General features: G+C 38.5%; 3 protein-coding genes across 3 annotated transcripts in view; 2 read left to right on the forward strand and 1 right to left on the reverse strand.

Annotated features, from left to right (window-relative positions):
- Window positions 1-131: 131 nt before the first annotated feature.
- On the forward strand, window positions 132-10,832 carry LOC135470327 (RAB7A-interacting MON1-CCZ1 complex subunit 1-like). The gene is made up of 7 exons (XM_064749192.1): window positions 132-419; window positions 1,617-1,723; window positions 3,458-3,551; window positions 3,792-3,844; window positions 7,082-7,207; window positions 7,683-7,800; window positions 8,988-10,832. Exons 1-7 carry the CDS (start codon window positions 335-337, stop codon window positions 9,209-9,211), a joined length of 807 nt encoding a protein of 268 aa, XP_064605262.1. The 5' UTR covers window positions 132-334; the 3' UTR covers window positions 9,212-10,832.
- Window positions 10,833-12,804: 1,972 nt separating this feature from the next.
- On the reverse strand, window positions 12,805-17,889 carry LOC135470851 (2-(3-amino-3-carboxypropyl)histidine synthase subunit 2-like). Its single transcript, XM_064749898.1, has 7 exons — window positions 17,834-17,889; window positions 17,326-17,383; window positions 16,779-16,891; window positions 16,048-16,268; window positions 14,468-15,148; window positions 14,127-14,300; window positions 12,805-13,734 (listed from the first exon to the last, which is right to left on the reverse strand). The coding sequence occupies exons 1-7, from the start codon at window positions 17,887-17,889 to the stop codon at window positions 13,601-13,603; spliced, it is 1,437 nt and encodes a 478-aa protein (XP_064605968.1). The 3' UTR covers window positions 12,805-13,600.
- A 1,372-nt stretch (window positions 17,890-19,261) lies between these two features.
- LOC135470130 (structural maintenance of chromosomes protein 2-like) overlaps window positions 19,262-21,905 on the forward strand; it is a 29,387-nt gene continuing 26,743 nt past the window's right edge. The window contains 3 exon segments of the mRNA XM_064748893.1: window positions 19,262-19,574; window positions 19,577-19,632; window positions 20,775-20,924. Of these exon segments, the coding sequence (XP_064604963.1) occupies window positions 19,466-19,574; window positions 19,577-19,632; window positions 20,775-20,924 (315 nt within the window). The 5' untranslated portion in view covers window positions 19,262-19,465.

Below are 21,905 nucleotides of genomic sequence, written 5' to 3' on the forward strand. Positions count from 1 at the left end.
ACTACCACACAAACAAAATGCCATTAAGTGCACTTTCAAGATACAAAAATTCATATTAATGTCCAGAAAGTGCGCGTATGAATCCGTCTAGTCAGGCAGAGATAATAGCTTGCCCTGCTTGGAGTTTAACTTACCCTGTATGGAGTGTGGCTAATAGACTGGCCACGTTCTGCACACAACCAGGCATCGGTGCAACATCAACGAAAGAAATTTTGGCTGCAAAGGTCACTAAAGGAGATCAGATCTTGTGTCTGGTCAGATGTAGGCGTCTGCACAAAGGATGTCTTCCTGTTCAACCATGTGATAGCACTTAAACCATCTGAAAGCTGTCAAAATGGCTTCGTGTGCGTTAGACATCGTAGCAGAAGCCTTAAAAACTTTGGAGGAAAAATGCTCAGTGTTGCTACAAACTGATAAAGGTAACAGGAAAGAGAAAATATATATATATTTGAAAAAAGGAGAGAGAGAGACCAAAAAAAGAAAAAAGAAAGAAATACAGAAGAGAAAAATGGTATGCTGACGCGACGCTTCAACTTTGTCAGTTTGGTGTCACAGAGAACAGTAAATAAGTCCTGACTCATATGACGACACGCAATGATGCTTTCAGTGTATAGAAACTTTGTGACAGCCAAAAGAAAAGGATTATATATATTGATGTTCAAGTACCAGTAAAAAGCTATGTATATTTGTATCTACAAGTACTATCGTCCACAGGTATTTTATGTTCATGTATGTGCTTCAGATGTTATGCTGGACAGTTATAGACAACAAAATGATGTGTAGATTTTAACCAAACTGCATGTAAAGTGTTATCCAGTCCTCCTTGTTGTCCATTAATAGGTCACACTGTACATAATCAAATTACTTAAAACAAAGACCTTATCTTGTTTGATGCTTCTTATGAGATTCTCGCTGGGGTCTGGCTGAAATATTGCCAGTGTGGTGTTAAGCAGTAAGCATTCAGTGTTAAAAGACTCAAGTCATAAAAAGACTTCAGTATCACCAAGACATTGGGTAAGTTTTGATGCATGCAAATAGTTTGGATCTGGTGTAGGCTTGTCTGCCAGCCCTCTGTCACTGAAACAGCTATCATGTATTAAAGACCATCAAGGTCATAGATTTAAGCATAAATCAGGGTGTCTGACATTAAATAGTTCGTGTAACCTTGTAACCCCAGTTAAAAGACAGGATGTCAAAAATTTGATCGAGACCTGGAATCAAACCCGGGTTGGGTCATATTAAAGAGTTTAAGAATGGTACGTGTTGGTGCCTCACTTGGCGCTCAGCACTGAGAGGTTAGAGCCAGGAAAGCGGTCTAGTCTGCCAGGTGTCAGTATGATGTGACCAGGTGGGGTATCATGTTTGGTGTCTTCGGCAAGATACTTCAGTGGCTGGAGCACTTTGGCGACATGGACTCGCCTGGCCACAAGGAAACTCATTATATATACACACACCTAATGGCTCTTTGTCATCATGTAACTGAAAAATTGTCCACTATGACATAAAACCACAAGCATTCATTCATTCAAAAATCAAAAAGCCGAATGATTTAATAACTAATAGACAGTCCTCATCAAAGCTAGTATAAGTAATGAACATATGATTCTTTTTTACAGGAAATGAGCTTCTGATTTCTTCTAAAGTTGCCTGTCAAAAGCTTCTTCAGCAAATAAACAGCAAAGACACTGTAACCCTCACAGACTGCTTACAAGGATATGCCCAGGTAATTAACTATAATGTGTACATTTGTAGATGTATGGATCCAGGGTATGGATAGCTCATAGTTTCCAACAGTGTAATCCCTAATGAGCTATTTGCAAAATGCACGTGTTACTTCACTTTTTCAAGGATTTACCTCCCCTAACGATGAGTATCAGTTCAATTATCCATTGCTGCTAGTATTTGGTAGCACCAGTGAGAGGGAATTGAATTAACCACTGGGATTAACTGTGACTAATCCGCCTATGACTAATCCGTGACTAATTTCGTATAAGGTTAATTACTTTTTAATCATTGTCGTTTGTTTCTGTGCATTGGGAAACTGACAAAATAAACAAAAATATTTTGCATAGTTCCATATCCTTTAGTACTTAAATAAAAGACAGATACCGTCAGTGAAGGTACCGGCCCTGATGGCTCAGTTGGTATAGTGTCCACTTCGGGGGAGGTACATGTAGATCCCGGGTCAATCCTTGGTCAGGTCACACCTAGACCTTAAAAGAGGAGGTTGTGGCTTCCTGGATTGGTGTTCAGCATGAAGGGGATAGTGCAACAACTGGTTGCCTCATATCAGTACTATGGCTCGGGCAGGGCAGCTTACTTGCCTTCGATAAGTCATCTCAGTGAAGCAGCACTAGATAAAAGAGCAGTGGAAATCCGTCCTGCAACAAGGAGGCACATTACAGACACTAAGGATTTCTTCATCATCATATGACAGAAAAATTGTACGACGTTAAACCCTAAACACTCACTCATTCACCCTCTATGAAGGGAGGTAATTCCTGGAAAAGGGAAGTGACCTACTCCATGTACATATATTAATAAAATATAGAATAGCTAATGTGTTGTGTTGTTGTGTGATGTAGGAATGTGAAAATTAACTATACATTTAATATGATAGCATACCTCTGATCTCAGTTTGGAATGTCAGGAAATGCTGATATTTTACCTTTACGTAAATCATCAGAGCAAATCTAACAAGTAGAGAAGTCCAGATCCTTTCAGTAGCACAAGTAAAGGGCATGACAATATTATTGTGTGAAACATTTGAGGTTCATCTCTGATTAATGTATATTTGCACGCTGCCAGCAATCGTCAGCGGGGTAGAATTGCTAATCAAATCAAATTTTCTGTATTTACAAATATAGCTCATATTATATTCTGTAAATATCAGGCTTGTACCTGTTTACTATGTTAAAATGATCATTTGATTCTGAAGTTTAAAAAATTATAAAGGAACCCACGTTATAAATTTTATCAACTTTATTTCTGATTTTGAATGGTAACGTGTATGTATTTTAGGTTGATATTTTGTGAAGGGTAGTAATTTGGAACCACTGATTAATTTCTTCTACTGGTAATAGAGAATAAAGGTATCTGCAAAGAAAGTCAAAAGATTGTGGAAAACCCTCCAAACCACTCAACCTGAGTTGATGATGGCACAAATGTATATTGAAATATAGATCTGTTCCTATAAAAAGCGTGACTTTCTTAAAGTTAACTTTATTCTCTAGTTATTTGGGCTGTTCCAAAACAGTAGCAAAAATTGCATTGGATTTGCGCTCCTACATGTATGTTTTTTCAGCTGTGCAGGTACTCATAGCGTTAATAAAATCAATAGAAATTAGAAATGAACTTGTATTAGATTCACATAAAAGTTGGTTAGTTTTAGGTTAACAGTTCTACTTTCATTCTATTACTTACCTTTACTATGACATTATTTTCTGTTTCTTCACAGGCAAGTCTTGATTTTACCTATGTTGATGAAAATCTGCTGGTTGAAGAAGAATTCTCTCAGTCTTCCTCTGATGAAAGAATTAGGAAAGTCTTTGGTAAGTTTTCATGAAAAGTTATCCAGGGTATTGGCAAGTTCATTAATCAGACACTTTTTCAGGTTATAAACAAATTATTCTAAACATGTCATTATCATCATTACTTTATAATAAATCGATCCCGTGATTGCAGGAGTTTTAATGCTGAGTTATGCCCCTTGATTATCCTGAGCTGTAGGGATTTACAATTGCTTCAGCTGTTTGTTATTAACTAGCATATATATTTTATTTTATTTCCAGATCAATTCGACAATGTCATAAAGCTGGCAACTGAATTGACCCCTAGTCAAAATGTGAGATTTTATCCAACTTCTTTAACATTTACTGAATGTTTTTGATGTGACAAGATGTACAAATGCATGTATGCAAATAGTATTGGCTATGGGTGTCAAATTACCATGGGTAAAGAATGATGATGTATTTGCAGGTGCTTTTGGTGGCATTGTTATTTTAGCATCAGTGTTTGGGCATCCAGACTGACCTGCTACTTGGATACACTTTTGTGACATGACCAAAATAATGTTGAAAGAAGCATTAAACCTCAAGGTTTTCTTCTCCAAATGTACATGGGAAGGTTTGACAGTAACCTGCAGATGGTTGTGGCTTCTGGTTTCCTACCAACCATCATGCTGGTCACAGTTGTTTAAGTAAAATATTATTGAGTATGGCTTAAAACACCAATCAAATAAATTAAAAAAATGAATTAACCTCCAGGAAACAAGGAAAGTCAACACTTATTTGATTATACAGAGCAATACACCTTAACACGTACAAGTTAAACTGCGATATCCCACGAGAAATCAATGGTGTTTAACAGCCAGGCCCTTTCTTAACAATTACATGAAAAGGTTATGTAAAAAGAAGAGTATATGGTTTCAACGAACATGAAGAAAGATATGTAACAATTTTTTATTTTTATTTTTGAGGCATACTTTATATTTCTTAATAATCCCTCTATTCAATGCATGTTTTCCGTCAGTGGACAAAAATAGTCTGAAACTATGTCATCAATAAGCATACCTGGAACACCGGGCCAGCATATCACCCCTCAATTTGGGCTCTCCCCCGAGCAGAGTTGTTTTGACAGCTATCACCATTCACCTCTCTTCAGCTGCTTAATTTCTGGGGCCTTGAGAAAACTGTTGTTCAAAGCCATTTTTTATGTCCTAACAAGAAAGCAGATATGCTTTTTGGTAGTTTCATATCGTAGGCCACATTATATACTATGTATTAAGAATAAAATCCAAGCTTTTCATTTATCCTTTAAAATGAATGATCCATGTCAAAAATTTGACCTGACACACCTACAGAGATGCATGTTGCAATTACACGTAAAATATGTAGGCACATTTACATGTACTTCCATCACTACACTTCAACTTAATTGTGTTTTTGAATTCAGCTCTATATGGCTTGGATAAAACCTTAATTCAGGCCATTTGTCGGGAACCTAGCAATTTTTGTTCCTTTATATTGTATTCTGTCATTCATTTGTAAACTTATGGCATCCTATAGGTAAAATGTTCTTCACATGGTTTGGTGCAAAAACAAAAAAAAAAATACTTAAAAGGCTAACAAATTATTGATTCAGTCATTTTTATCTTGCTGTTACAAAGTAAGGGCATGTATCAAGTATCATGAAACTTAATAGGCTCAATGGACATACTTTGGAGAAGTACGTCTTAATTTTTAAATTTTTTTGGATTTTTTTTAGTTTTCAATTTCAATTTTAGCAATCAATTTCTATGTAATTACATTTAGCCCAAGAGTGAGTTTTTATGTTTGGATAAGTTAGTAAAACAGTTTTATCTGCATCTTCCTGAAACTAAATAGGCTTGTTGAACGTGATTTGAAGTAGTAGATATCTTAATTTTGGGATTGTATTGAAAAAATTTTTCTCAAATTATAAGATTGTGGACTTCCTGTACATGTGGTACCACTAAGGTACAACCAATGTTATAGTGTTCATTACACCTTAGGCTTTATGGATATGCCTTAAAGATGTGCATCTTTTCTTAAACCTGAAACAATATATGGATTTTGTCAAAAATGCCTGAGTATTTGTCTTGCTTTCTTCTGTTTGAGGTGGATAAAAGAGTTAATCATTTGATTGAGGGTTACAGATTTGTATGTCACTGCATGGATGGAAATGTCAAATCAACTAGGCTGCCTATGTAACTGATGACTTAATTGTCGAGCTGCCAGCTCTCTCTTATTCCTTGTTAGGGCGTATATCCTGCAGCTTTATATTCATGTAAGGTGTTGGTTCAATCCCAGGCTTGGACGGGAAATCCCTGAGTTTATCCACCTTTACTGGGGCATCAGTGTCAACAAGCAGATGCCAGTACTCAGACCATAGGGCTCATCTGGCCACACGTATGGTCTAACATGAACTTCCATAAAGCTCATATGCCTCTCAGCTGTGCGACATACATCAAGCTCGGCCGGTAAAAATGTGTGCTTCATATGTTGGGAAGTCAGTCAGCTATTTTCCAAAGGCCTGGAGTTTATGCTGGGCACTTTGGTTTCTGCTGGGCACTTTGGTTTCCGCCACCCAAGAAAAAATGATGTGGTGTTGTGTTAGTGAAATACTCACCAGTTTGGTGTTAAACTCCATATCAAATAAACAAATGTAATACATGTAAAGGGGGAATGGTCAAGTGGTTAAAGGTAACGGTGTTCGCCAGCCTTCTACAAAGGGAAGCAAATCTTGTAGCTGATAAAACAGCAGTGCCCTGTATCTATTTGAATGACACTGTCAGCTTTTATTTTTCATGATTACTGGTGATGGTATTGAAATCAGTGGTATTGTCATTTATGTAGGTAGGAGGGCACTGCTGTTTTATCAGTTACAAAACTTGCTTCCCTTATACAGGGCTGGCGGACCCCATTGCCTTTTCATTTTCTGGGACACATGAGGTATGGGCTCAAAACCGGCCTGGACAGGGAATTTGTAAATTCTTCTGGTCAAGGTGGTTAGAATGCCAGCACGGTGCAATGACCCAGGAGCCTCTCACTAATGTGGTCGCTGTGAGTTTAAGTCCAGCTCATGCTGGCTTCCTCTCTACATGGGAAGGCCTACCAGCAACGTGCGGACGGTCATGGGTTTCCCCCTAGGTTCCGCCCAGTTTCCTCCAACCATGATGCTGGCCGCCATCATATAAGTAAAATATTCCAGCGTAAAACACCAATCAAATAAATGAATTCTCCTGAAGGCACTACACATTGGGCCTTTTGGACAATAATCAGTGGACGTCACTTGTTAAGTCGTGTGATTGTTGCAAGCCACTTGTATTTCACATGCCAAAAGTCAGTGGTTTTATATGGGCATTCCACCAACCACCACGAACCAACATCACATAAGTGAAAAATTCTTCAGTATGGCATGCAACCCCATATCATATAAACAGAAAAATATAATACATGTGAGGTTATGATGCAATCAGTCTGTTTTTGTCTTTGTGTCTTAATAATTTTTGCAACGAGGCATTTTCCTGTATTTTAAAGTTTTCTGTTCACTATGTTGCCAGCTTGTTGATGTGCTTACCCCAGACTTGTATGAGTGCATCCTGTGGAGGAAGGGGGCACTATTGTACATGTACTGTTCCTGCGTGGAGAAGGATGAGACTCGTGCACAGTCATCAGAATTCATGGAGGTAACTCTTAGCAACCAGTTTCTAACCAGGATTTCTAGTCCTTTATGTACTCGGGTCTCCAATTTTCCATTTTCTTCCCAACTTTCACAATTCTTTATGGACAACATCGTGATGTAACTGAAAAAATTGTTAAGTATGACGTTAAACCCCAAGCATACAATATACAATATACATGTTTTAGTATGATGCCTAGGATAACCTAGTAGGATACAATCTTACATTTTAAACAAACATATTTCTAGGATGAAAAGGAGCACTAACTTAGTCATGGTCGAAAGTTGAGGTCAAGCACTTTGTTGTTTTTTTTGTTATTTGATTATTCATTAGTACTTCATGTCACAAATATTTCATAGTTTACAGGAACATACAAACATTCGTCAATATCAGGGAATGAATTTGTGAAATGCAACGTTTTTCACCTGAAATTTGTACTTCAGTGCAGATTAATAAACAAGATATTTTATCTGTCTTGCAGAACTTGCAGAAAGGTGTTGGATTTCTTCAAGAGATGCTCAAAGTTAGAATTCCTCTGACAGAAAGTAGGGAGGAAATTGAGTTTAATGACATAGAAACTCTGCAGCTCTTGCAATCAGGTAAAATACTGATCAGTGACAAGACAAACTATACACGTTTTGTGTTACAGGTACAATATGACAGGACACAAACACATGCTTAGCATTCACAGAAATGGTTGAGTTCTCAAAGTCAGGCTTGTGACCTCATTTCCGTATGTGATGCGGAGGCAGAGGATTGACCAAGCTACCTACCATGTGCATTACAAATGCTCTGCCCACATAAATTTATTTATTTATTTCATTGGTGTTTTATGCCATACTCGAAAATATTTCACTTATACGACAGCGGCCAACATTGTGGTGGGGGGAAACCGGGCAGAGCCCTGGGGAAACCCATGACCATCCGCAGGTTGCTGATAGACCTTCCCACGTACGGCCAGAGAGGAAGCAAGCATGAGCATGAGACTCCTGGGCCATTACGCTGCGTTAGCACGCTAACCAACTGAGCCACAGAGGCCCCCTGCCCACATAAACGTTTGTGCTCTAGTGTAAGAAGTGCATGAAGGAAGCTACAGCTTGAAATCGTGTAATCAAGTGTGGCGGTGCACCACTAGGGAAGTCATCCTTTTCATATATTGATTCTCGGAACATAGGTTAAAGGTTAAACCACTAATCCTTAACCAATGAGGAAGTAGCTTGTACAAAAATATTTTCCGTTGACTGAGCTGCAGCATTACGTTACAATTTGTCACTGACTTGATGAGTTGATATGGTTTACCCATGACAGCTTCCTTAATACATAAACCTGCTATCATGTAAGTGACAGCAACACAAACCATAGAAGGTCTAACTTAAACTGTATACCTGAAGGAATAATGGTATTAGTATTGTTCCTCTTCAGCCGGCCTGGAAATAATGGTAAGGTCGGCTCTGGACATAATGGCAAACCCTCCCTTTTCACATTATTAAAAAAAGTGTTATTTTGTCCTGCACCAAACAGTTGGTCCTTGTCAAAATACTATTTGGTACAGAGCATTGCCCTTATCCTGCTAACTTTACACTCTCTCTTCAAACTTTAATACAAAGTAAGAAAATAAATGACTGCATTTTTTTAAGACTGCTCAGTGATGTACATGTGCTTCTGTCTCCAAACTTACTAAGTCAGAAAACCAAATATTTTGCATTTTTGGGGCTGTGAAGTACAAACATGTATACTTCTCTCTCCAAACTTACAAAGTAAAAAAAATCATTATTTTGCATTTTAGGGCTGTTCAGCGATGTACATGTGCTTGCTCTCATGTACTGTGGCGAGATGTGCTTTTGGTATCACACCTATGCCAAGAGTGCCACCGCAACAGATTTTGATGCCAAATCCACTGGAGTGAAGCTTTTGAGAGACTACATCAATGCTGTTAAGGGTCCCCTCAGTGGGAAAGGTTGGAACTGTGACCGGGCTGAACAGTTACTTAAGGTGCTCCAGGATACTTGATATACTGCCATTTTATTAATATATATATATACACATATATACGCTATTATGTAACTTTTGTATGTCTCTATTTTAATTTATTAATTTTCAAACATTTATATTTTTTGTTGCTTACCAGTAAATATAAATGGCTAAATTAAGAATCATGCTGTGCTGATTTCCATTGAGTTTACTTCAATTTTACAACCTTTTCTGGCACCTCTGCAACCAGTATTTTGAAACATTCTGAGAGAACTGTGGGGTGTAGAGAAGTAATTTGCACTTTTATGAAGCTTGCATCTTTGTTGACACAAACAGACCATTTTTAGTGTCAATGGCAGGCACTGGCTCTTGTGGCCTGTTAACCCTTTATCTCCTTAAGAGGAAGAGTTTGAAACTAGCTGATGCCTTGTTAGCGATATATTTTTCTTGCCTTTTTTATTTATTTATATATCTATTTGATTGGTGTTTTATGCCATACTCAAGAATATTTAACTTATATGACGACAGCCAGCATTATGGTGGGAGGAAACCAGGCAGAGCCCTGGGGAAACCCACAACCATCGGCAGGTTGCTGAAGTGTGATCAAAGAGGAAGCAAGCATGAGCAACCGCATTGTGTGCGAGGCTCCTGGGTCATTGTGGCACTCTTGCACGCTAACCACGTCTTGCTGTTAAAATCAGGAATTGTCATTGTTTGCATCTCTTGAAATCAATCTCATGAAACCTGTTGGAATACAATTTTAAAATGCCTTTGATTCTTTAAGCATAAGTAAGCACAGTACAGATGTACACCATCAAAAATATTATGAGAACAATATCGTCTTTATTTAACAAAGGATGCTTGATCCAGATTTTTGGTGGGGACTGTGGCAGTTTTACCACTATGTGCAGACTGTTGTCCGTTTTTTGTCCTGAAGACTTCACAAACACTGAGTGGGGGGATTGTGAAAATTATCTGTCAAAGACCAGGTTTGAACCTGACCCTCGAGTGCCCTTGCGATTGAAAGGCAAGCAACCTACATGGCCACAGCCTGCTTCATGCTTCTTCACTGGATGAAGTTGGAGATGGAGTAGTCAGCGATCAGTCAATACCCATAAGGTGATCTTTCTTGAGTAATGCAGTTAAAGGATCAAATCCATCTCTCCTCAAACAGCTGTGGCTTTTACTTTGATGATTTCCTCTTTGGGTACAAGTGGGAAGGTCTGCAGCAACCTACGGTTGGTCATGGGTTTCCCTCCAGCTCAGCCTGGTTTTCCCCCACCATAATGCTGGCAGCCGTTGTATAAGTAAAATATACTTCAGTATGGCGTAAAACACCAATCACATAAATAAATACTTTGAAGATTAGTTAGGTACCGTGTAAAAGGCAGTGGTTTGTTTAGGGCATTCTGGTTTCCTTCAACAGTAAACCTGTTGACTGCTGGTGTATAACTGAAAAATTGTAGAGAAACGGCATTAAATACCAAATTTATTATTTATGCTTAAGTAAATATATTTATTTGATTGTTTTTATGAAATACTTGATGTGGGTAATTTTGATGATTTATTTACTTGATTGGTGTTTTACGCCATACCCTTACTCCGAATACTTCAGTGAATTGAAGGCAAATAAGACACTAAATGAAGTATATAGGAGATGAAAGGCCATTAAATAGTGTCCAGGAAAAGAGTTGATCTTTTCGAAATATTGCCAAGTAAAATCCTTTTTACATCAGACTCTACAGCGGTCTGTTGTGACTCAAAGGAGATCCATGATACATCAGTGTCCATATTTTTGACATGCAATACATGTAGTTTGTTTCAAGCTCCATTTGGCGAATGCATTCATTAATGGATATGTACATGCATTTTGAATGATGAAATCAAGCATGTTTGAGGTGCCAAAAACTTAATGTGGCGTCATTGGTCCGAGTATGGTCAGAAAAAAACACCACAGAATACAAAGTTGCAAATGCTTTTTTATTAATAGGTTGCAAAAATTCTCAAAAAGTCAATCAACATACTTTTCTGAACAGTATTCATCACCTTCGTATTTTCTTTGCCTTTATGGACCAAGTTTCCTTCAAGCCACTCATTAAAATTATCATCAACATTTTTGTCAACACTACAGTCAACATACAGGGAATATTGTAAATTCACCATTCAACACACATAAGTTAACTTGACAAGGAATTTTTTTCATATCCTGTCAAGGCAACTTATTGCAGTCTACTATTTGAATTATCCAACACGTCACCAAACATTTGACATTGAAACATAGCAAACTCGGCCAATTGAGCGTACCTTAGGGTGATCAAATTCAATCATGAAAAGATCCCTTCCACTGCTCCAACTGGAATCAGTACCTTACTGGCACTTCTGATTTTTTTAATGTAATTCTGTGTTTTAGGGTATAAAGTCTTTTTTCACTGCCAGCCTGCCTTTTTTGGTGTACAGGTTCATGCTTGGTATCAAAATGATGGAAACTCTCTAAGCTTTGGGCAGGTAGGAGTTATAATGATGAAAGTTTGAAACTCTGGGCGAGAGGACACAAGGAGACAGGTGCTGATGAGGCTGCGAGTGACGTCCCGTCCCGTTCCGTTCCGTTCCGTTGGGGTTGCTAGGCATCAAAGGTCCAGATTTTGATTTATTTATTTCTTTGATTGTTGTTTTACACCATATTCAAGAACATTTCACTTATACGACGGCAGCCAGCATAATGGTGGGAGGAAACCTGGCAGAGCCCGGGGGAAACCCAGCACCATCCACAGGTTGCTGGCAGACCTTCCCACATACGCAGATTTTGATGATTAACCTTTGTCAAGATTTTTATTGCTGCTTTCTACTCACAGCATGAACCGTGTATGCACCAAAGCTTATTTTGCCACAGAATGTTTGAGACTGAGTTAGAGCACTACACTTTGACATTGTCGTTTATGGAAAATTAATAGGGGTCTGAGGCTAATCATTAATTCTCAAAGTTGGTGCATAGCTTACCCAACAACCAAGGAGGAAAATATAATAAGCTCAGGAGATTATATGCATATTAATTACCTTAATAAGCAGTTTAAGTGAAACTGTGCAAATGGACATCTAACATAAGACAAGGTGAATGAATGAGATTACTCACTATCGTTTTTAAGATGTAATGGTGAGAGAATCCGCCTTAAACCCTTGGGATCAAAGCCTGGTCTCGTCATACCAAAGACAAATAAAAATGGTACTTTTTGCTGCCTGGCTTGACGCTCATCACTGAAAGGATAGAGCAGGGAGTGAGCAAGTGAGTGCTTGGGGTTTAATGTCGTACTTAATTTTTCAGTCATATGACGACAAAGGAATCCTTAGGGTGTATGTAATGTACCTCCTTGTTGCAGGACAGATTTCCACAGCTCTTTTACCTAGTGCTGCTTCACTTAGATGACTTAACATAGGCCAGTAAGCCACCCCGCCCGAGCCATTATACCAGTACGGGTCAACCAGTCGTTGCACTATCCCCTTCACCCTGAACGCCAAGCGAGGAAGCTGTAACGTCCTATTTAAAAGTCATAGGTGTGACTCGACCCAGTACTGACCCTGGATCTACTGCTCCCGAAGCAGAGGCTCTGCAAACTGTGCTAGTGGGGCCAGTGGATAGAGCAAGGAAACAAAACTGGTAGGCCCAGTGTCAGTATAATGTGACTGGATAGGGTGTCATGTCTGATGTCTTTGGCATGATACTCCAGCAGTGGCAGCACTTTGGCTGTATGGAATTGCCCTGCTATCCTCTGCACCAAATGACTCCTGATCATTATATCACTGAACCAAAAAAAACCCAGGCAAACATACACACATACCCTTCATTTTAAGGTCTGCAATAACATAAAATATCACATATCACAGCAGTTAAGAGAACTTTACCAAATTAAATGATCTTTGTATTTATTCATTTCACTGTTTCTATGTTCAACTGATCATTAAAATAAATTTTTTAAATACCAGTACAAATTTATTAGTATTGCAAAATACTGTAATAATAATAACAACAATAAGCGTATTCGTCCATAATAGATTTAAATGACACAAGTAGGAATTTATTACCAGTAAAGTGGTACACAGAGGGACAGAATATACAAATATACTGTGACAGCACAGATGCACTGTCATTTCATACATAATTTCAACTCCATTTCAGCACTTGGTTTGGCAAACATATTAGCAACACTACAGAAAATGTCGAACTTACGCATTCATTTAATCTGCACCATTCAATATCATTGGAATGATATGTACATTGATGGTCGCACAGTTCTACGAGAGCGAACCCAGTAACTACATTCTTCCATTTATCAAAGTCACTTCACGTATCTGATTTCATTGAAACCAATATATTTTTGCACACAAAGAACAAAAACAAATCGACTAGCACCAGTTTTATTGTATAGGGTGTTGTTATGATGAGTAATGTGGCGTTTCATTTTCATAACTTGCTGCTATGCCACTCTGGCCGATCACAGCCTTGCTGACAGGGGTCTCACCTAGCTTCCTCTCCAGCCCTTTCCACTGTCTCCCAGAAAGAAAATCAGCTGAAAAATACAGCAGGCTATTCATACTGTGATCCAAGTTTACTCTGTAGTCTAACAATAACATTTTTTCTTGGGAAATTTTCTTGGATTTTGCCAAGACGTCTCCAGACAAAAATAAGGTCCTCAGGCCGTGAGAGCTGGGAAATCCACATCACAGTACAGCAAAGAAACTGCAAAGAACATGGTTTCTTTTGGCAATACTTCTTTCAGTTTTAATTTAAGATATCAACACAAGTGGATTTACTAACCCAGCAACCTGCAGATGGTCGTGTGTTCCCCTGGACTCCACATGGTTTCCTCCCACCATGATGATGGCTATCGTGAAATATTACTGAATATTAAGAAATCAATAAACAAATAAATAAAATCAATAAATAAATAAATTTACCAACCTGCTGTGTTGGAAACAGCTACATGTAAAGCTTCCTCTCTTGGCAACACTGCTGATGAAGTATTCTCTTCATTTTCTGCTTCACCAAGATGACGCAGATTTCCAGTAATCAAGGAAACATCATATCGGTCTTCTTGAGAAATTTCTGCAGGAATTTCCACATGATCAGAGCCACCTGAAATGTGCAGAGCCGATTTTATACCTCATATTCATAAGAGAATTTTTTTTGGTTTTTTTCTTCATTCAAATTAAATAGTAAATTTTCAGGACCGAGATGGATTGCTAGTTTTCATCACTATACGTTGGGTCATTCCAAGAGTCATAAGGGGAAGATAACTTTACCTGGAAGAAGTTGCCTAAAGTCCGTGTAATATTCCCCAGTCCATTCTCTATTTGTATTACAGGCCACCTCCATTTCCATCGGTGTCACAACTGGTTTGTAAAACTCCGACGAATCAATTAGAGTACTCTCTGTACATGCGAGTAATACAAATACATCAACCTCCATGAAATTGGCCAATTTGGCCACATTCAGTTTGCCAACAACAAACGTGTAAGTCTTCTTTCCTGCCTTCTTTAAAAGTTCCTTCATTCGATTCAAGGCCTGGAGATAATCCGTCACACCTAAAGTTCCAACAACTATACCCACAATTCTCGCATCTTTTGCTCGCTCTATCATGTAATATCTTTTCATTAACGCCTTATTAACATTCACAGTCTCTTTTCGAACAGTTCTGTCCTCGGGATCATAAGTATAAAATTGACATCGATTGAAATTCATTAACAAATTGGTCAATGTCAAGCTTTCTTTGCCTATATACAACACTGCGTATTGTTCTAACTGGCTCTCTTTTGGAATGTCGACCTTTCGCCTACACCGGCAAATTGTTTCCAACGTATCCACATTGTCGCCATCTTTTTCACTGTGTTCTTTGGTCGAGTTCTTCCCATAGTCGGCTGGAATTTGAAGCTTTGAGCAAATGACATCTGCAAACTTTTCATGAAGCCCTGCCAAAATATTTTCTGAAAAACAATAAAATAAATAATATAATTAAAAAATGCATAAAATAATAAAATAGTAAACGGATGGTGAAAAAAGTGAAAGTATAATGCTCAAAAAAAAGAGAAAACAAGGCTGAATAAAATATTATTTATTCCAATCGACGATTGCCACAGAAATTAATACTGGCATGTAGGGCTGAGAATTGAGCAGAGAAGGGCAAGAACACTGCCAAAACTGTAACCAAAAACAAATCGCTTACCATGAAATCACATATCGATGCTGACAAGACAGGAGAACTGACAGAACCCGTGAACTTTTTTCTGAGTGAACTGGCTAAAATGTGGGTGCTTATATGCCCAGATGCACCCTGAACTTGCAGCCATGTTGTACTTACAATTGAAAACAGTACCCACGTCCATAACCAACATCTCTTCTTTATATATGTACACGTATGTCCAAGGGTGCTTTTCCAGCATTAAATGTGAGGCAGTACAATGTTCCATGAAATCTTTAGATTTAAATTATCTGACTGGTGGTGAGCATCACATCATGATATATTTGCCTACATATGTAATTATAAATACTGCGGTCACCCGCCAAGCCTGCCAAAGTAGCTGACAAAGATTTTGGTAAATAGTGACTGCTGAAACAACTGGCATGAACACAAAACCTTCATCACTTGAGTTCACTGGCCCAATGACAGCCCATCAGTACATATGCATCAAGCTAGACAACATATTCAAAAATGGTATTTTCAATACAAAAAAAGAGCTAAATTCCTCAATATCATATAGCTTTCATAAGTACATGTATGTGTAAAAATTTACTTTTAGAGGGTTGAATTTTTTTATTTCTAACAACATGAGCTGTATTTGAACCTACAACATTAATGGTGTGTCCCAAGTTATAAATATCATACCTGCAGCATGGTAAAAGATGACATCATACATTAAAATCAGCTTTGGCTTTGTATCTGCAAACAGGGAGGCAATCTTCTGTATACAGTCTTGTACATTAATGCTTCCTTTCCCAAACACAAACAAAACTGGCAGTCTGTCTGTGGGGCTGAGGCACGAGCGGCCGTAGTGTATGATAGAGTCTGAGCTGTAGTGCTGGGCTGCTACTTCATCAACACAGCAGCTGTAACAAGGGTATTACACATATAGCATGTCATTTACACCCAAACAAAGGGTCAACAAAGAAGTCCAGCCTCAGTATGAGGATGAACGAAAAAAAGAAATGAAATACTGCTATTTTGCCAGTCCTCTTTCATTTCGTTTATAGCATTTAGTAAAAAAAAGGGAGCGAAAAAATTTCTCAGCCTTCTTTGCAAGACTTCAATAGGGCTTTAACAATAAGGCTTTGTCAAATGTAAGTAGTGAGCCTATCATGCCTGTGCAGCCAACTGGTGCTGACTTATGTGCATCTACTGCAGTCTAAGAGCTATAGTGCAGTTGTTTCCCACCTCAGAGATTTTTCCACACTCATATAAAAAGCTAACATTGCATACAAATAAAAATAATGTTTAGTACTAGTAATACAACAGCTACACAACTTCACTTCAAACAGAACACCTTTCTATTATAAATCAAAATGTCAGAATCAAACAAATATAACAAGCTTTTTAAGTTCTACAAAAGGATACCGTACCTTCCATACGAAGTGTCACCAAGAATAAAAACATCTGCCAATGTAGCATCTTTCAGATATTCAGCTACTTTTGCTGAATCTACCAGCAACTCATCAGGAAATTGAAGTGCAACCTAAAGTAAGAAAAAAACAATCTTTACTCATTTTGTCCACAAACATGCACTAGCAAATGCAAGTGATGGCGATATTGTCCTTTCAGAAATGACAGTGGCGGTATTTAAAAGCTAAGTCAACAGTACACTAGACAAAATGTATACATCACGATCCATCAATGAAGTATCCCACATGACGTTTACAACACATACGTTTTTAATGTTGTGATATGGCATGCCTGATATATCAGTGCAAAGTAAGTAAAATCAAGTGTACTGAGAAAATTGAAAGTGCCACCATCTTATCAATTTTAACCAATCAGGTGCAAGTTTTTTCTATAACCCTAGGATGTTCCGCTTAGATCACCTGAACCCTCTTTCGCCTTTTAACCACATGTGGGTGGTTACAAGTGACAGTTGCTCTAACGAAATACACTCAAATAACAACCTCTCACCCTTTTCAGCTGATGAGTTTTAATCCATCTTTCACATCTGTCAAGCTCATAAAACTCTCTTATGTCTCATCTTTCCGCAACTGGCATGTTTCTGATGTAATGTTCCGTTTGATTGGCTCAGCAGCATCAGAGCTAAAAGCAACAGCAGCCATTTTGCTGTAAACAAAGTGTGAAATCAGCGTTATTTCCAGTTGATACCAAGCCAAGTTCATCATGGTCCTGTCACAGTTAGAAAAGCAAAGAGCTCTGTATCACCTTTGTCTCTAGACTTGTCCTACAAAATTTCCAACTTCCCTCTGATATATTTTGATGCCACTGCATCGTACATTTATATATTTACTTTTCCTGGAGTAGTGCCAGACTTCTGCCACCCCATACCTCAAACACTTATCATGTGTCCTCCAGTTAAAGTACTGACCTCCACAATTATGTGCGCTACAATTTTGGCAGCCTTAATTTATTCCTTAGAAGCCTGCCAGACTCAAAGCTCATTGCCCATAAAGGCCACCTTCTCCGAGATTGCTCTTTTCGGTGAAGGATGGCCCCAAACAGAGCGCTCTCCATACCCATCAAATACATCCCACAGTCTGAATTTGAAGACGCTTATGTTCGTTATCTTTTCGTCTGTCTTGTGGATTGTATCGCAAGCACAACGTTGATCACTTATTTCACTGGTCATGCAGTCCCTGAGATTCCTTGGTGATGCTCAAAATGACTCGCTGTTCTGCCAGCTCTAACATATTTGACAAGGGCAGGTCATTGCATTAGGTTTTTAAATAGAGCGTCCTCTGATGTTGGTTTGGGGGCCATACTAGGTTAAAACAAAATTTGGCCAAACATAACTTCAAAGCAATCTTGGACCTAGCCCCACTTATGTGGGTCAATTGATCAGATGATGCACTAAACATACCAAGCAGTACAGAGCCACACTCATACCTGGCAAAAATCAGACGTGATTAAGTAACCCATTCTCATTTTCACGTGACTTGGGAATTCCTGCGAGATACATCATCAGTTGTCGGGCTATAAATACATAGGTGTCTTATCTAGTACCTCAGTCATATTCAGGTAACCCAACAACACAGACTATAAATAGACTCTCAACATGGAACACTTTTATGGAAAATTTGGACATTTTGAAGAACCGAGCAAACATGATAACTTATAGCTGCTAGATGAAGTCATTCAGTTAGAACTGTCAGCAGTACAACTTTCCAAGCTTGGTCATTTAATGTGAACATCTTAATTGGTCTTAATTGCGTGTAAAATTTGGCTTCCCTTGTGTGGGAAGACCACAGAGCAAACGTTATGTGACATTACACCAGATTGCACAATTATGTCGAATACAAACAATGCTCTCGTTCCCCCGAAATAGAGACCCTGGCTATGAAACACAAGGATTTCCTATGTATCATAACCAGAACCTACAAAACGAAGATGCAAAAATGCTCAGATGAGATAAGTAAACTATTGTTGAGTACAGTGTAAAACATCAATCTAATAAAAAAATAAATCAGTGCTTGATATAACATTTTTCCTAAGCTTTCTGGCAGAAGCAAGTCTTCTGCTTCCCGCACACCGTCGATTTCATAAGATGAGTGTGTGAAACTGGCCTACTAACTACGTTAGAGCATCGTTAAATCAGGTGTCTGTTTCACTCGTGGAACTATCTTGGATCAGGCGTCCTTTTCTTGTTGTTTACTTTTAAAAATTTGTGCACAAAATATAACTTTTCAAAGAAATCTAAATGTGTAACTGGGAGATCATTGGTGACACTGCCACACGCCGTTCCAGGAAGAAACAGTAGACCGCTGACTAAGCCTAACGCCAATTAGAATCAGTGACAACGTGATAACCTGGCACCACACCTGTTAAAAAATAATTCTGTCGTGCAAAAATGTATTTCCCACTTATTAACTTCCACGCTTACTGTTTTATCTGCGTGTCACTTTTCTCAGCTTGTTACGCTTTTACGTGGTATTGAACCAGATTGCCAACCCAACCTGTGGGAGCCGCCATCTTGTACAAGCCGGATGTTTATATGACGCATGCGCTCTTACATTTCTACGATTTAAGCGCCAGATTCAGTTGTAAAATCGAACGATAATGAAAAGTTAGTGCTTGTCTTATACGACTAAAAATGCACATCAAGTCAATAGTCATCGATGGATTCAAGTCCTACGCCCAGCGTACCGAAGTCAATGGATTCGACCCCTTGTTCAACGCAATTACTGGATTAAATGGGAGCGGAAATCCAATATTTTGGATTCGATCTGTTTCCTGCTGGGAATATCAAATCTAACACAGGTAGGCCTACTGTACATCTGAATCGCACTGTGAACATCAAAGATACTGATATGTTATACTATGTAGAACTTACATAGTATAGTGAACCGTAAAGACACGATATATCAAACTAAAACATTTGTTAAATTTAATTAAACGTCGAGGCAGGTCAGTATGTCAGAAATCGTTGAAAATAGACCTCAGTGTTTAATTTAATTGAACTAACTAAACCAGTATTTATCTAAAGTAAGAGTATGTCTATTTAAAAAATTTCAGACCATCTAATCATATTCATATACTCCAATTACGTATTACATTTACAACACATACTATAATGATATAGTACTTGTGTTGAGAGATCATACAAGTACATCGGAGTTCCTCTGGGGCCGAGGAGGATAGTGTGCCAGAGCGGCGCAATGACCCAGGAGTCTCACCAAGTCAGGTCATGTTGGCTTCCTCTCCGGCCATATGTGGGATGGTATGTTAGCAACCTCTGGATAGTTGTGGGTTTAATTCCCCTGGGCTCTGCCCGCTTTTCTCCCACTGTAATGCTGGCCACCGTTGTATGAGTGAAATATTATTGAAGGACGTAAAACACCAATCAAATAAATAAATTCAGAGGGAAAAGCATTTTTTAGTCTCATGTAGTCATGCACTTGCCCAATTAATATTTTAGCAAAACAAGTGTTTGAAATGGACATTGTTTTGCTGGGAGTGGGGTTGTTGAGCCAAGGTTGCTTATTATATCACATGGCAAAGCTATAAAGTCATTCCATTGAAGAATCTGCCTTTCACAATGAACATTTGGGTTAAGAGACGGCAATCTGATGCCTAAATCACTTGTGTCTCCCAAAAGCCATACAAGTTTTATGACTATCTATCTATGAAAGTGTTCTTTGTTGTGATGACAGGCCCTGTTACCGTCCAATATCAAAATTGTCACAACCAAGATTTCTTGTCTAAGAAGGGGGTCCATTGATTAACAATGCATAACCACCTCAGCCTTACAAGATTAGCCTTCAGCTTTACAGCTCTGGTCCAAAAGTCAGACATGAACTTGTTTAATCTGCATTCTGAAGGTGCATTTTATTGACTTGTTTATTTATTTATTTACTTTTACTTATTTTTTGCATTAAAGAATGTTGTATGTGTGTTAAAAGGTACGAGCAAGCAGTCTGCAAGAATTGGTGTATAAAAGTGGCCAAGCTGGAATAACCAAAGCAACCGTTAGCATCACATTTGATAACAAAGACAAGAAGCAAAGTCCACTGGGCTATGAACAACATGAAGAAATCACTGTTACACGACAGGTGAGTTTCAGAGTGCTTTGCCTAAATTAAGGGAATCCGGGTCTTTCTGAGATGTTACAAACCACATACAAAAAAATATTCAAAATAGCACTGATTGTCTTCCAGGGCCTAATCTCGCCTCAGAAGGGCAAGGGGTGGAACCACCGGTGAAGGGCACCACATTGTTGATTATTTTGATTCTCACACATTTTTAAGGCCTGGGTTAATAGGGTTGACCTCCACTCCACGTGCACACCACAACCCGTACCTAACCTGAAAATTCAGTGTAAGGATAGCTTGTATTTACTGATATGTGGAGAACTCTGCTATCCCGGATGACATGTGCATCTGATCATCACATTGTATCATAGCTACCCCAGACCATAATTAGAAAGTTGTTTGTTGCAGGTAACAAACCCCTGTTTTTTGAAGACGAGTTGGGTTGGTCGACATATTTTTTTTTTTTTTGAAAGTAAATTAGAAGTAATAATCTGAATGCTAAAAATTCTGAATTGAATATCGCCGGGTCCAGTTTTCATCACCTGCTTTAGGGCATACAGGGGGATGTTAACTGCCCTTTAAACACTTTGTTGTTTTCATAACCAAGTTCTTTCACACTAAAGTCAAATATTCCTTCTTGATTCTGGACCCAACATTAAACTTGAGTAAATTTACCGAACTTTAAACCTAAACATCTGAAGTTGAAAGGCATCCATTGCTTTCTCCACTGTGGCAAAAGGAAGACACAGAAATTATACTCGCCAAAAGTAGTGTGGCAAATGTCTAGCCAAAGCCTAGCGACTAAGTAGATAGTCCAAGTCTTATAATGAATACGGGCTGTTTCGTTTTTTTTCCTAAATTTCTTTTTTTTGACACAAAGGGCACTTCAAGGGAACGGCAGTGCCAATAATTGGACGCTGAGTAGGCCTGGATTAGGCCCTGTCTTCAGACTTATACATCTATATTTTTGTTTTCTATTCACTTTACGCTATCGGCATACTA

The sequence above is a fragment of the Liolophura sinensis genome, chromosome 7 (genome assembly GCF_032854445.1).
Source record: "Liolophura sinensis isolate JHLJ2023 chromosome 7, CUHK_Ljap_v2, whole genome shotgun sequence".
Classification (NCBI taxonomy): domain Eukaryota; kingdom Metazoa; phylum Mollusca; class Polyplacophora; order Chitonida; family Chitonidae; genus Liolophura; species Liolophura sinensis.

Coding starts and splice junctions, on each gene's coding strand:
- LOC135470327 (XM_064749192.1), top strand. CDS start 335: ATGGCTTCGTGTGCGTTAGACATCGTAGCAGAAGCCTTAAAAACTTTG. Junction 1,724..3,457: donor GCTTACAAGGATATGCCCAG/GTAATTAACTAT, acceptor GTTTCTTCACAG/GCAAGTCTTGATTTTACCTA. Junction 7,208..7,682: donor AGTCATCAGAATTCATGGAG/GTAACTCTTAGC, acceptor TCTGTCTTGCAG/AACTTGCAGAAAGGTGTTGG.
- LOC135470851 (XM_064749898.1), bottom strand. CDS start 17,889: ATGGAGAGCGCTCTGTTTGGGGCCATCCTTCACCGAAAAGAGCAATCT. Junction 16,269..16,778: donor GGTGACACTTCGTATGGAAG/GTACGGTATCCT, acceptor CCCTTGTTACAG/CTGCTGTGTTGATGAAGTAG. Junction 14,301..14,467: donor CTTTAGGCAACTTCTTCCAG/GTAAAGTTATCT, acceptor TGCACATTTCAG/GTGGCTCTGATCATGTGGAA.